At 37.7% G+C, this 16,022-nt stretch overlaps 1 protein-coding gene across 2 annotated transcripts in view; it reads left to right on the top strand.

Moving 5' to 3' along the window:
- The window catches only part of ino80 (INO80 complex ATPase subunit), a 191,659-nt gene extending 176,072 nt beyond the window's left edge, over nucleotides 1–15,587 (top strand). The window contains exons 33-36 of one of the 2 annotated variants that reach the window (XM_051919982.1): nucleotides 6,328–6,480; nucleotides 8,879–9,038; nucleotides 12,492–12,707; nucleotides 15,164–15,587. In XM_051919982.1, the coding sequence (XP_051775942.1) occupies nucleotides 6,328–6,480; nucleotides 8,879–9,038; nucleotides 12,492–12,707; nucleotides 15,164–15,369 (735 nt within the window). In that variant the 3' untranslated portion in view covers nucleotides 15,370–15,587. Of the gene's footprint in view, nucleotides 1–6,324; nucleotides 6,481–8,878; nucleotides 9,039–12,491; nucleotides 12,708–15,163 lie in introns of both variants that reach the window. The other variant, XM_028821952.2, reaches the window with a different exon arrangement.
- Nucleotides 15,588–16,022: the final 435 nt, after the last annotated feature.

Genomic DNA, 16,022 nt, shown 5'->3' with positions numbered 1-16,022 from the left:
AGACTATGTTTTAAATTATATGATACTGCATGCTTACTAACTTGTGTAACTATATTGTGCTGTTGCTGCTATTTTTATGTATGACTCACTGTTACAAAACTTTTTTTAATTTACAAAAATGTGATAAGTGACTCTTTGATGAAGTAACTAACAAGGTTTAAATGCTCCAACTTTCAAGTCTGTTAACTAAGCTCCTAATGCACCTGAATGTTATGCCATACATACATTTTCTAACTTGTTTTATTCTCAGCTGGTTTCCCATCATGTTAGGCCAGACTACATTAGCAACTATACCATGATCATTAGTTCTGTTTACTTGGCAGTGTTTTGTGTAGAAACAAAAGACACCCTAGCATTACCGTAATTTAACTGCTTACATTTTGTATTTAAAACTGGATGGTGGTGCTTGGTAATTAGTTTCATATGTTAAAAAATAATTTTGCATCATATTCAATATCTGCAAGTTTGTATTGTTTGGCTGCTTCTTTGAAAAGCCTTTTCAAATTACCCAGTGCTGGGTTATAGTCCAGCCTGATTTGTTGTTTATTGTACTACTTGTCTATTTCATAATTAGGTTTATTTGTCCTTTGTGTTTGTATATGTATGTGTGTGTATATATGTATATATATATATATATATATATATATATATATATATATATATATATATATATATATATATATATATATACACAGTATATATATATATACAGTATATATATACAGTATATATATATACAGTATATATATATATATATATATATATATATATATATATATATATATATATATATATGAATTCGACGAATTCGACCAAGAGCCATAGCAAGGTTTGGGGCAGACATTCGTATATTATTTCCTGGCTGCAAAATTGAAGCAAGTGATAGCACTGATGTGCATAAACCGGAGTCCAAAACAGAACTGAGGGGTTAGGGGAAATGTGGAGGCTTTTAAAGGCCAGTATATGAAGTGACATCAGATGGGCCAGGACTGGAAGGGTCTTCATCCATAGGCTCAGGCTCGGAAATGACATCATAGGGGCCCAGAACCAGAAAGGTCTTCATCCATTGGTTTGGACCCGGAAGTGACGCCAACTGGGTCAGGTGGAGTCTCTGGTGAGTGGTCTGCAGAAAAGCGAGAAAAAGAATCCGTGCACTCTACCACATCCCGATCTGGCTCAGAATTGCCCTCATTCAAGCCCTGTAGCTGCCTCCCATGCGCACGTGTGACAATATATATACAGTAATCCCTCCTCCATCGCAGGGGTTGCGTTCCAGAGCCACCCGCAAAATAAGAAAATCCGCGAAGTAGAAACCATATGTTTATATGGTTATTTTTATATTGTCATGCTTGGGTCACAGATTTGCGCAGAAACACAGGAGGTTGTAGAGAGACAGGAACGTTATTCAAACACTGCAAACAAACATTTGTCTCTTTTTCAAAAGTTTAAACTGTGCTCCATGACAAGACAGAGATGACAGTTCTGTCTCACAATTAAAAGAATGCAAACATATCTTCCTCTTCAAAGGAAACAGAGAGGAAAGCAAACAAATCAATAGGGCTGTTTGGCTTAAGTATGCGAAGCACCGCAGGCACAAAGCTGTTGAAGGCGGCAGCTCACACCCCCTCCGTCAGGAGCAGAGAGAGAGAGAAAAAAACAAAGTCAAAAATCAATATGTGCCCTTTGAGCTTTTAAGTATGCGAAGCACCGTGCAGCATACTTAAAAGCTGCACACAGAAGGTAGCAACGTGAAGATAATCTTTCAGCATTTTTAGACGAGCGTCCGTATCGTCTAGGTGTGCGAACAGCCCCCCTGCTCACACCCCCTACGTCAGGATCACAGATAGCCAGCGCAAGAGAGAGAGAAAGAAAAGTAAGTTGGGTAGCTTCTCAGCCATCTGCCAATAGCGTCCCTTGTATGAAATCAACTGGGCAAACCAACTGAGGAAGCATGTACCAGAAATTAAAAGACCCATTGTCCTCAGAAATCCGCGAACCAGCAAAAAATCCACGATATATATTTAAATATGCTTACATATAAAATCCGCGATAGAGTGAAGCCGCGAAAGGCAGAGCGCGATATAGCGAGGGATCACTGTATATTACTTTTTATTTAATACAAGCTTAAACTACCCGTCATTGACTATATCCTACTTACATTTAGAACATCAGTATTTGTGGAAATGTAAAAATGAAATGATAACATTTTCAAATTAATTCAGTGATGTTTAATTTGCAAATTCATATAGTGTATTGTTCATTCTTCTATACAAAGTACGTACATGTACTATTGCAGTATAATTTATTAATGCTTTGCATTATTTCTGGTTTCTACCTGTGGAGTATAAATGTTTTGGTGTGCCCGCTGTAGAGCAAGCAACATACAATTGACCACGGGAAAAGCATGGATTTTCTAAATTAATTGTGCTACCCTAAGTGACTGTCCTTGAGCCTTACTTACTTACAGTCATAGCAAATGCAAATCACACTGAATATTGCAGTTGCTTAAAATCAAAAGGCATGTTTGTGGGTATCATAAGAATGCATGCAATGAACACTTACTCTCTTTTAGCATTGTCAGTTATAATTGTTGCTTCTAAGAAAAAATAAGTAATGACCCCCAATACAGTACATACATTTTTCATGTGGAAAAAGTTTGGACTGCCATATTTGATCCACCATCTTGAAGTTTGATGAAACAATATCAGGTTCATAATCCCCAGTACCAGTTTTTGATGAAAGCAGTTAATAAAGAAACAGTACGTCCATTTTTCATGGAAGGATGGGGGGTTATGAAATCAAGGGAGGGTGTGGGGTGTCCAGGTTTCAAGGGTAGCCTATCTTGTTCTTCTAGTAGAGAGAGTAACAAAACAAAATTTGGTCCAGACTGGTCAAAGTCTTTAGGATTGTACAGAGAACAGATGGCCATTCAGACATTCTAATTTATATAAGTTAAATTGTTAAAATTGTTCTGATAATACCAGAAAAAATGATGCATTAAGCAGTATAGCCTAAAAATAAGGTTTTAAGATTGTAAACCATGAGCACCACTTAAATCCACACCACTTGTTCATATGTGACTTGCCAGTGTTCCTGTAGTATAGATGTAAGTAACTTTGGGCAAAAGTGTCACCTAAGTGATATAATGTAAATGTAAAATAACATGACTTCTATTGGAAATGGAGAGAAACACTTTCCATTACCATTACCAGGTCTGCCCCTATTGTTTCAAGGGTAATGTTTCAGCATTATACACCAGAATGATGTCTTTCTGGCATTTTATTTTAAAGAGATTTTTAAAGTAGGATTACATGTGGGTGTGTTGTGCCAGTTCAACCATGTTTACATAATCCCACTAGCAAACAACTACTGTCTCATATGTTTTAGTGCCAGAATTACAAAAATTGCCTTGGCCAGTTCTAAATGTCTAGTTTGGTAAATAATACAGTCTGACTGCTTTAAATTATTTAAAAAGCAACAAGACATCTCTGGATTTCTCACATCTGTTGAAAATTACATGTTCTTGGACAAGTAGCTTTTTTATTTATTTATTTATCTATTTATTTATTTTGGTTAGTACAGAATCGTAATGTTTCTGGCCCCAGTTCTGTCTCTGTCGATCTCTGTTTATTGTCTCTGTAAGTTTGCACTGTCTTAGTTGGGTAATAGATGTTAACTTAATTATTAAAGTGCAATTTGAAAATTACTAACCAGCACAGAGTGAGCAATGTTGGGAAAAGAGCAGAGGAAAAAAACACATATATTAATGCTGGATGTGTTAAATATAAAACATGAAATGGATTTCTATATAAATGCACTTAAAATAAATACTACAGTTGTGGCACTTCAGAGATGATTCTCCACTGATAAAAGATGGCCATGCACCTAAAATAATGGAATTTAAGGATCCTGGCTTGGATCATCTTGATGAGCTGAGGAAAGTGAGGCAGATGGCGTTGCCTCTGAACCGAAATGAGTTGTGCGGCAAACATACAAGCCATTAAGACTTGGACATTGACACAAATTGATGAACATATTCAAGCCCAGTCTACAACAGAATTAAAATCTTGTAGTACTTCTTTATATTCCCTGCTCTGTGCTCCAGTAAATTGCAATTATCAATACACTAATAATCTAATTGTCCTTCATTCACTCAGAATATGTAGGAAGCACTTTGGAATCTCTTATCTGTTGCACCTTTACATGAAAACCACTTTTTTCCACCCTCTCAAACATACAGTGGAACCTCGGTTCACGACCATAATTCGTTCCAAAACTCTGGTCGTAAACCGATTTGGTCATGAACCGAAGCAATTTCCCCCAAAGGATTGTATGTAAATACAATTAATACGTTCTAGACTATACGAACTGTATGTAAATATATATATTTTTTTAAGTTTTTAAGCACAAATATAGTTAATTAAACCATAGAATGCACAGTGTAATAGTAAACTAAATGTAAAAACATTGAATAACACTGAGAAAACCTTGAACAACAGAGAAAACTAACACTGCAATAGTTCGCACTATAGTGCTACCAACCGCTGGCTAAAAACACTTTTTTTTTTATGAGTTTTAAGCACAGGGAAAAAAAATGAACATTTGAAAAAATCCGTAATTTAATAAACCACCAAGAAAAGTAACATTGCAACAATGCATGCTACGAACCGATCGCTGTAAACAGAAGTGAAAACAAAATCAAGCCCAGTGCATTCTTTAACTGCGTTCCTACCTTATGCGTTCAGCTCTCTCTCTCTCGCGCTCCCTGTGTGTGTGTGCGCGTCTCTCTCTCGCGCTGGCTGCGCGCTGCCTCTCTGTGTGTGTGTGCGTGTGTGAGTGTGTCGCGCTCTCTCTTTCTTGCTCGCTGCACATGAAATGCACAGGGAGAGACTGAACATGTATAAACCGAAAGGGAAATTGGCTTGTTCATATACCAAGTGTGTGGTTGTGAACCGAGGCAAAAGTTTGGTGAACTTTTTGGTCGTAAACCGATTTGTACGTGTGCCGAGACGTTCGTGAACCGAGGTTCCACTGTACACTGTATTTAATGCTTGGAAAATTAAAGATTAAAGAGTTTTGAGACTTGTACATAGATAATGTTTTCATCAACACAATTTTTTCATTACTTTCAAGCTAGAAACTTTGCTAAACAGAACCTGCCCAATTTTCCTCACCTTCCACCTAGTTCTATTCCAGAAGAAATTCTGAGCTGTCTTTAAAACTCAGATTGCATTGCCACAATTTAGAAAAATCATTTTAAAGTCTCTTCCTTTGAAAGATCGCAGCGCACAATGGGGAAAGGATCTGTCACTTAACATTTCAGAAAAGAATTGGAAGGCAGCCATGCATAGAATACACTTTAGCTCCATGTGTGCAAAGTGCTCAATTATTCAACTTAAAATCTTCTATCGAGCGCATTTATCTCAGTTAAAACTATCCAGACTGTTTCCAGGGCAAGATTCAACCTGTGAACATTGCAATTGAGCTCCAGCCTCACTGGGCCACATGTTCTGTGCATTCACCAAATTAACAGCGTTTTGGATAGAAGTCTTTGAATACCTATCAGATAGCCTTGGTGTCACAGTCACTCCTGACCCATTAACAGCTGTGTGTGGTGGACTGCCAGATGGGCTTAAAGTGGAGAAGGACAAGCAAATCATAATCGTCTTTTACCTTACTACTAGCATGTAGTCTTATCTTGCCTAACTGAAAGAATCCCAACCCACCACTCTTTAGTCAGTGGATAACCAATGTTCTATGCTACCTGAAATTAGAAAATATCAAATTCTCACTTAGTAGATCTATTCAAAACTTTTTTTTTAAATATGGCAGGATCTAATCAATAACATTTTAAAATAAGCTTGTACATCGGGGAAATTGATACTGTTCCTTTCTTGCTACTTCAAAAATTTGCTTTGTTGGCTGGCTCTTCTCTCTTTCTTTCTTTCTTTGGGTGGGAGTTGAATTTTGGATTTGTTAAGTTTTACTTGATTGTATGGATTGTTACTTGCTTTTAATTAAAATTAATAAAATAAAACAATGAACCAAGTGAGCTGCGATGTTAAGTTGGTGATGTGAATGGCTATATGGTGAGTGAGGTAGATAAGAATGAGTGGAGTCGCATGGAAGGAGCTGTGCAAATCAGGGTGTTGGCAGAGATGTTATGGTGTAGGGTGGTCAAGAAAGGAGACAGAAGATGGCATTAGACCTGCGACACCCACCCAAACCACCATATGGGTTCATACGCTGTATATGCTTTTGTTTAATTATATTTAAAAAGAACAACTAATTTTATCAAACCTAAATATTTTTTGATTACTCTAGAAGAAGAAGGAAGATGAAATGGATATTAAAAGGAGGAAAGAGGGCATGAATATAGTCATTCCATTCCTACCCTCTGCAGACAATTCTAACCTGTCAGCTGATGGAGATGACTCCTTTATCAGTGTGGATTCAGCATTACCAAGCCCCTTCAGTGAAGTAAGCAAATATACTTGAAATTTGTATATATTGATTTATTATTTTATAATATGCCAAAAAGATTGAACTTGCTTATTTTGTCAATACCTGAAAAGCACTTGAAATTTTATATATATATATATATATATATATATATATATATATATATATATATATATATATATATATATATATATATAAAACACTGCGGTGGGCTGGCGCCCTGCCCGGGGTTTGTGTCCTGCCTTGCGCCCTGTGTTGGCTGGGATTGGCTCCAGCAGACCCCCGTGACCCTGTAATTAGGATATAACGGGTTGGATAATAGATGGATATATATAACATTCAGATATTATTCTAAACCTAAAAAATATTGAACATACTTTTTTATATTAGAGCCTGGTCCATGTCAGATACTCTTTCATGCAAGCCATAACATAACCTTAAACACTCATAAGCCATGCGATCTGGTTAGTTGGTAAAGGTCCAGATCACATGGTTGGTGGTATCTGTGGGTTTACTACTGCTGATCCCATTTCAAAATGCAATTTAGAATTTCTCATAATGTTTTGATTTATTTTTTTCTTGGGTGAAGGGCAGAGCTTATAATGACATTCTTCATATTTCTGCTACATAATTAGAACTAGGAATTGTAAAAAAGGTATAGTATTGTGAAGAATTGTTTGGGAGACTTCAATTCTGCTATTTGAGAATTATTGTTATATTAAATTTGAGGGCAGTTTTGGTGAGTACACTCTCTGAAAGACACTGAGTATTGACAGATAGTATTAGATTTTAGCAGATGACATAAGCTATTATAAAAAAGAGTATTGTTTTACACAAAAGTCAAAAAGGGAAACACCCTAGTTTCAGAATATAACATGCGTGTCAGATTAACCTCTCTACTCTCAAATTTCTATCTCTTAGATAACTGTCATATAACAAAAAGAAATGACTTGTCCTGGGATAGTATCTCTTAGTCCTTATTTTCATCCTATTATCTAATCATGTTTGTCTCATTCAACACAAACAGGAATATTTCCTGTCATATTGAAATGTTTAGTGTTACTGTTCGCCATTGCTTTAGTGCATGTATTCTGGACAGTGAAAAAGACATCTTGGAGTATGTATCATGTAAGTATGACTGAGAAGACAGCACAGCTGTTTGAACACCAGAGCAAAGCACTGCAAAGGATAATGGTAAAATCACAAACATTTGTGATGTCCTAAACCAGTTTTATTCAGATAGGTTGCTACTAAAATAAAACAAGCAGTGCCAAATCAAGCCACATTTCTTTCAAAAACATTACAAATGACTGAGTTAAATAATTTGGTTCAGAAAATGTTTGCTAGGACAGTGGAATATTGTGGTCGTACTTGTTGGAACTTTCCTTTAGATTACATGAAAGGCATCTATTGAGTACAGTTTGGTGACAGAGAATCACAGTTGTAGGAAAGGGTCAGTACAGTACAAACATAAAAACAATATTGGAGGGTTCGCTAAGGGTTCAGATGATTGTATTTAACCAGTATGCCAGTGTCAATAGTTTTAAGTTTCATCTCTATTTTTTTCAGGTTGATAATTCAATTATTTCTTCCCACATCTCAAAACTGTGCATTTTAGGCTAATTGATACCTCCATACTGAGATGGTTCGAGCGCATGTAGGTGTGTGTATGGGTTAGTGTTGGTCCCCAATCTTACACCCAGTTCTGTTGAAACAGTATAGCAGTATGCTGTAGTATCTCTTAATCCTTATTTTCATCCATCCATCCATTTTCCAACCCACTGAATCCGAACACAGGGTCACGGGGGGTCTGCTGGAGCCAATCCCAGCCAACACAGGGCACAAGGCAGGAACCAATCCTGGGCAGGGTGCCAACCCACCGCAGCCTTATTTTCATATTGTCTGTTATTCAGTCCAGTTCATCTCATTCAACACATGAAACGGGAATATTTTCTCTCCCATAGAAAAGTTTAGTGTTACTAATTGGCATGGCTTAGCACATTTATTCTGGAAAGTGAAAAGACATCATGGACTAACATGTAAGTATAATTGAGAAGATGGCACAGCTTCTACTCTGAAACGTCAGACTAAAGCACTACAAAGCAAAGTTATTATCACTGAACCACAGACTCATCAGTGTGCATTCTTTCAGCTTCTGGTATACTGATTTAATGTACTAGCTGAAATGTGGAAAAATTGGATTTTCCAGCAACTGTTTTAGCAAAAGGAATCCAGATTTCATATGGTAAATTGAATTTACTTTGGTTTATGTAATTGCTTAGCATTTATGAAAACAAGTCCCATCATATGTCAGTTGCTGGAAGTTATATAATCAACTTAAATCCTTTTTATATACTTTTTATGAATAATCATACTGGAACATAATTTTCTTGTTCTGTTAACGTTGGATTTGCAGATTTCAATGAGCAGTGAGCTTCAAGCTGGATCAATCCCACCTGACGAGAGCAGTAGTGATATGTTGGTCATTGTTGATGATCCAATGTCATCTGCTCCACAATCTCGAGCAACAAACTCCCCTGCATCTGTTACTGGGTCTGTCTCAGACAACATGAATGGTGGGTACCATAATAGTTCAGAAGTATTGTCCAACCTAATGTTAAGTGTAAATACCTTTGTAAATCCCATGGATCCAGCATCCTGGGTTCAAATCCTGTGCCTATTCATTGTCTGTGTAAAGTCTGAATGTTTTCCCTGAATCTTTGTGGATTTTCTCTGATTACTCTTAACATTCCTAAATGTGTACGCTAACTGGTTACTCAAATGTGAATGAATGAATGTGAAATGAATTGGCACACGGTTCAGTACAGCTGGGATATGCTGCTGACCCTGCATTAGCTTAAACAGTAAATCTGACTGTTATTTAAGTGTGTAACATTATTCATTGTCTGTGAATGTTCATTGACTGTACCCAAAAAAAGCACTTTACAATGTTTTGATTGAAAAAAAACAATTTAACATTATGTCCACTATTTTGTAGATATGGCTGTACCAGATTAACAGCTGGGCAAACCTGTCAAAGCCCAAATGTTAGGAGTTTGCAATTAAATTAAACAATCATTTCTTAAATATAGCCTGTGTTTTGTAAATAAGTATTACTGTACATAAAGGCTTAAATGCAAGTTAGATCTCTTTAGTGCTTTGTTTTCTTAAGCAAATGCTTGTTTAAAAAGAACTGCATGAATTTCAAGCATTCAAGATGTCAAAATCCATTTGTATTCAAACAGGTTGCCACTAAACTCGAACTAGCAATGCCAAACTGAGTCACAATTTTTCAAAAACAATATGGCAAATGATTCATTAAAATACTTTGGTTCAGAATCTCTTTGATGGAATAGTGAAATACTCTTATTGTATTTGCTGGAACTTTCCTTTAGATTACATGAAAGGCACCCATCAAGTACAGTTTGGTGATAGAGAATCACAGCTCTAAGAAAGGATCAGAACAGGACACACATAACAGGGATACTGGAGGGTTTGCTAAGGGTTCAGGTGATTGAATTCAATCTGTCCACCAGCCTCCATAGTTTAAAGTTTCATCTCTATGTTTTGTTCAGGTTGATATTTCAATTATTTCTTCCCACATCCCAAAACTGCGCATGTTAGGCTTATTGACCACTCCATGCTGACATGGTGTGCGTGTTTTTGGTGTGTACTTGTGGTGTTGTTCCCCAACTTGCAACCAGTACTGCTGAAACAAGTATCATATCCTCAAGGCTGTGTAATAGATGAGCAAATCAGAGATATTTAAGTGGTACGGATGCATCTGCCATCTTCATTTTCAGTCTAGGTGCACTGAGATCACACATGCATGTGTAGGTTTTGTACATACAGTATGTTAAAATAAGGCTTTTTCCCACCACAGAAACTTTTTCAGGAACCAGGAATTTGGGAAGTTGGGCCATTTCTAGTTCCTGTTAGTTTTTTATTTTAGTTCCTACTCCATGTACTATGTACTTTATGTTCAACCAGGAACTATTGTGGGAGTGGCTTGGGTGATGAATTGTGCTGGTTAGTTGACCGCAAGGACTGGCTCCATCCATTTGGACTTTAGTGAGTTATTGGTGAAGGTGGAGCATTGCACTTCATAGCCGCCTCCCTGGTGCGCTGCTCCATGCACTTCATTGCAGCAATAATCTCACCCGTGAAGTCACAGTCACTTCAAAGTACAGTGGACCCTTGACTTACGAACTCAATTCGTTCGCGAGGGCTGGTTGTAACTCAAGTTGGTTGTAAGTCAAGACTATTTTTCCCATAAGAAATAATGGAAATGCCCTTAATGTGTTCCGAACCACCCACAGCAACACTTACTTAACTTTTTTTAATAGAAAAGGGATGTATAATGTGCATAATTTACCAAAAACACCAATAATTTTTCTAATGTACTAACCAAAAAGTTATAAAAAGTGCCTAGCCTACCAGAAACAATAATTTCATACTGTACTCACCATTTAAGTTGACATCTTTGGCTTGCAGGAAGGAAGGAGGAGGAGAATGAAATGGAAGGTGGTTATTGTTTGGAAGGAGTTTCCTTATACAAATCTTTTCTTTGTAAAATTGCCGAGATGGTGGATTTCGACATGCTGTACATATTAGCGAGATCGGTCACATGAACGCCACTCTCATATTTCCACACAATTTCCTTCTTCGTTTCAATTGTGATCACCTTCGTTACCTTCGCTTCCTTCCTTAGCAATTATCGAAATAAATTATATAAATCACTGCACTGACCGAAATTACGTCCACAAACACATGTATCTGGGCTCCGACTGACGCTTACAAACGCTCTCAGCTGTTTGTTTACAATCGCACAAGCAGATACACGTGACCGCATTCGGGTCGTAACGCAAGACGTTGGTCGTAATTCAAAACAAAAATTTTGGTTGTAAAGCAAGTTGTTCGCATGTCAGGCCGGTCGTATATCAAGGGTCGACTGTAATAAGATGGGGTGGGGTGAATTCCTGAATGCACCACACTTCACACTGCATCGTTGTTCTTTGCACATAACATGTTTTGCAAAAAGGTTTTAGTTCTGATTGTGTGGTGGGAACGCAACACTTAAAAGTGACCAGGGACCACAAGTGGTCCAGGGCCTACATCGTACAAAGCTCCTATAGTGGTTAAATGCATATACTGTATAAACAATAAGTGTTCTATTTCTTTAGGTGTTGCTCTCAAAATGCTTAGGAGAATTCAGTATTGCTTTAGCTGTAGCTGATTTGAATAAAATATATTTGTTCTGAAATGTACAGGCTAATTTTCTAACTTTTTAAATAGATTTAGTAAAATTAGGAATACTAAGAAAACAAGTATCATAAATGACTCTGAAAATTGACATTGTAGGGGGTAGTGGAAAAATTATGTGTTAGAAAAGAATTATTTTAATGCACATAATTTGTGAAAATCTTTTTATATGTATTTAGAAAGCTGAATTATTTTTCTAGAGGTCTGTTTTTTGCACTTCACATTCACTCCTTCTATCCTGATATTGACTGGCCTGGGAGCATTTGAGAAGTTCAACTTCCAGGATTTTTAAGCAGTTGCTGAGGATAGGTCTCTGGTTGATTTTCTAAAATTATTTCTATCAAACCAATATTTATATAACTCTATATGTGATGCTTTGTTAGCAGAAAAAAAATTCATTTGTTCATTTTCTGGACCCACATATTCCAATACAGGTAGGGTTGAAGAATATGCCAGCTGGAACCATCCCAACATAGAGGTGCTAGCCCTTTCATAGGGTGCTTTAAATCAAATATAAATACACAGATTCACACAGAGTTTCAACCTATCTTGACTTAGTTTGGGATGTAGGAGAAAACTGAAGTGCCCAATGGTGACACTATGGGGACATGCAAGCACCACACAAACAATTTGGCCAAGATTAGTAGTAGAGGCAGAAGTACCAGCTAACATCTTGCTACCTAATGTATTTATTTGAAAATTGAAGATGTTTATTTATTGAATAACCTCTATTATGTCTTCTAATTATTACATTTCTATCTCTTAAGGTGTTTCATCTCAAGACACCTGTAGCCCTGGTAGGGGGCGCTCTGCGAGAAACCGTGGACGCCCTAAAGGCTCAAGCGGAGGGACCAAGTCAGCAGGAAAAGGAAGGAGCCGCAAGTCAACAGCTGGAAGTGCAGCAGCTATGGCGGGAGCCATGGCGGGAGCAGCGGCAGCCTCTGCAGCAGCGTATGCAGCATATGGCTACAGTGTATCAAAAGGTACAATCTGCAGATGTGAGATGAACCCAATCATCATCAGATATGAAACTATCTGTGCATCATCGTGCTGTCGCTAAGAAAGTAGTTATGCTGATTGGCTGATATGCATGCATGAAGAATGAAGTATTGACAATAAAATTTTGTATTGTTAAACATTGTTTTTTTCTAATGATAGCATCAACATTTTACTTGAATTTCAGCTTGCCAACCAAGCTGGTAGCAAGATATGTTCACGAGTCTTCACTGTAAATGCCAGTTGTGTCCACCTTGTGTTCAGTGGGATATTAACAATCACACGAGCACATAAAATCACAAAGCCATAATCCAACTCAAATATTAAACTTCTCATCCTTAAAAACTCAATTCTCCTGCCTTAATAGTTTTTACAGACTTGTGCAATTATATAAATTACCCAGCTGTAAGAATTATATTTGCAAATAAGTAACAAAATTTTATTGGCAGTAATAATTACATTTAATACAGTATTTCAAATGTATAGACCGTGTCACTTTTCTGGAGGTTTTCAGTTATAGCCTTCATTTATCTAATTGCAGCGAGTCAGAGGCACTCAGCGGCTTGCTGCCATAAATGCCAGTTACTTAAAAGTGACATTCCCCCATAACTCGCTCCAACTAGTCTACGACTCTATCTCACAAAATCAAACCTGTCATGCTGCAGGTGTTGTTTGAATGAGAGTTGACAATCAATGAACGCTCCAGTTACAAGGAATAAGAAACACGGGTGTTTAGAAACTGACAAACAGAAGAGAGACTTCTCTAATGCTTTACACACTAAGACAGAATGGAAAGAAGAAAGAAAAACAAAAAAGTCCTAGATTGTGACCAAACCTGCACACCAGATAACCTTTCGTACAGTGTCAACTCTGTCAGGCAGCACACCATTGATGAGCACAACTCTGCTGGAAGGTTGCCTCAAGATTGGTAAATGTGACATGGCCTGCCACTATCAGTTGTGTAAATTGACATGACCTGGCAATGTGACCAACAGCTGGAGTTGGCAAATTTGACATACTCCATGACTAGAAGTCGCGTAATGTGACATCGGCTTAAACATTATGCAATAAGTGCATATTCTAGTAGCTGTCAGAAATCCATATAATAAAAAATGCATCTTCAATACATTCTTAATTGAACATTTTAGTTAACCTTACTATTATGTCCTTACCTTTTCTTTTTGTTATCTTGTTCCAAACATAAATTGCATTTTGTGACACCTAATAAATTTAACAATTTCTAAATATACACCTCTGTAATTCGAACACAATGTTTTTGCTCTGTTGTAGCAATGGATCCCTTGTTATGAATCACATATCTTAAAATAGTTTGATCGTGTGGACTGTTGAGAGGATTAATGATAATCTTGAATAATCACAAGCTAATAGCTTGGGTTAACTGTCAATGTTGTGCAAGCAAAAAGACAAAACTATTTAAGCTCTGTTTTATATAGTGTAGTGCCTTTTAACAATGAGTACCAACCCAGTATATTGCAGTTTTTTTTATTGTTTCAAATAGTTGCCGCACTAACAGATGAATGGACTGGCTCTGGTTCATACATTGAGTGAATAGTGGGGACTGGAGTGGGAGCCTTGTACGTCAGACTGACTAGGCCAAATGGCAGACATACCAAATTGATCTTTTCTTTTTTATGATTGAGTTTGTGCGGCACAGTGGCGCAGTGGGTAGCGCTGCTGCCTCGCAGTTGGGAGATCTGGGGACCTGGGTTCGATTCCCGGGTCCTCCCTGCGTGGAGTTTGCATGTTCTCCCCGTGTCTGCATGGGTTTCCTCCGGGCGCTCCGGTTTCCTCCCACAGTCCAAAGACATGCAGGTTAGGTGGATTGGCGATTCTAAATTGGCCCTAGTGTGTGCTTGGTGTGTGGGTGTGTTTGTGTGTGTCCTGCGGTGGGTTGGCACCACCCTGCCCAGGATTGTTTCCTGCCTTGTGCCCTGTGTTGGCTGGGATTGGCTCCAGCAGACCCCCGTGACCCTGTGTTCGGATTCAGCGGGTTGGAAAATGGATGGATGATTGATTTTTTTACCTTATAATCATTTAGGGATTATTACAAAATAATTTAATTGAATAGACTGGCTGTGATAGTCAATAGTAGATGGCCTTTGGAAAGATTGTGTCATGTTGCAGAATCACTATTAAATAAATTTTATTTAGACTCATTTAGCCTTTGAGATTATGGGGCTTTCCCAGGAGGGCCACTATGTCTGCTGCTGTCCCCTATACAAGATTTCAACTTGATGCCAATATCTGTATTTCTTGGTATATTTTATTTATTTTGTACTTTGCCGAGATAATTGAAGAAAGTGGTATCTCAACATCTAAATATGCAGTAAAGCAGCTCCAGCCTTTATGTGCACAAATGTTCAAAGCTTATTTCAAACTTACTAACACACTTCTGTTTTGTGTTTTGTGCCCACCGCTTTAGGTATTGGGAACACCAGCACACTGCAGCCTTCACTTGCAAGATCCAGCTGTACTGGTAATTTTCTACCCTCAGGCTCGTCCTCCCCTCTCACATCTCCTCAGGGTAAAGCAGGCATTGTCCCATCTAGTCCTCAAACTATTAGCCATGTCAATCCTGCAGCGATAAACAGAAAACACAAAGGACTGAGTTCACTAGGAGGAAGGTAGCAGTTCGCAGAAACCCTGCCCTAGTATAAAAATGTTCTGAAATCTGAATTACTGCGTGCAAGCATTGTGTGACTGTTTGGAAATTTGGCAGTTAATAATAAGGCATATTATGAATTGAATAATGGCACATTTGATTTAGCTACCTTTGCTGAACCAGGAAGAAGCCATCCTCATGTAACTTTCACATAGCTGTCCCGTGTTACTGGAAGAGCTCATAAGCTGAACATAAATGGAAACTGAAATCACAGTTGGACAAATGGCACAGAGAGAAGGTGGGGCTGAAGGTGTGATGAGATGTCAGAAATGTTCTTTTCATTTTTACATTCTATAGAAAGTCTAAGGTTTATTTTACGGGAGTTTTTGTTTTTTCTATCATGTGATTATTAACACTCTCACCTTGCTATTTGTTACATGCTTCCAGACCACAGACTTGTAGTTCTCTGTGATGCAAAAAAAAAAAAATCCCATTGCCGATCTGAGTGAAACGTGACTAATACAGTGTTGTGACAAGTTTAGACACTCGGGTGTAACCTGACAGCAATTATGGGATAAAGTGAGCAAGACCTATTCAATCTGTTTTTGACGATCAGCCCACAGGAGTTTTCATGCATTTCTTATGGACTGATTGTTTGAAACACTTGGTCATAAAGAAA

The sequence above is a fragment of the Erpetoichthys calabaricus genome, chromosome 16 (genome assembly GCF_900747795.2).
Source record: "Erpetoichthys calabaricus chromosome 16, fErpCal1.3, whole genome shotgun sequence".
In the NCBI taxonomy this organism is placed as follows: Eukaryota; Metazoa; Chordata; class Cladistia; order Polypteriformes; family Polypteridae; genus Erpetoichthys; species Erpetoichthys calabaricus.
The sequence above is the reverse complement of the archived record's forward strand: the minus strand, read 5'-3'. Positions and strand labels throughout refer to the sequence as shown.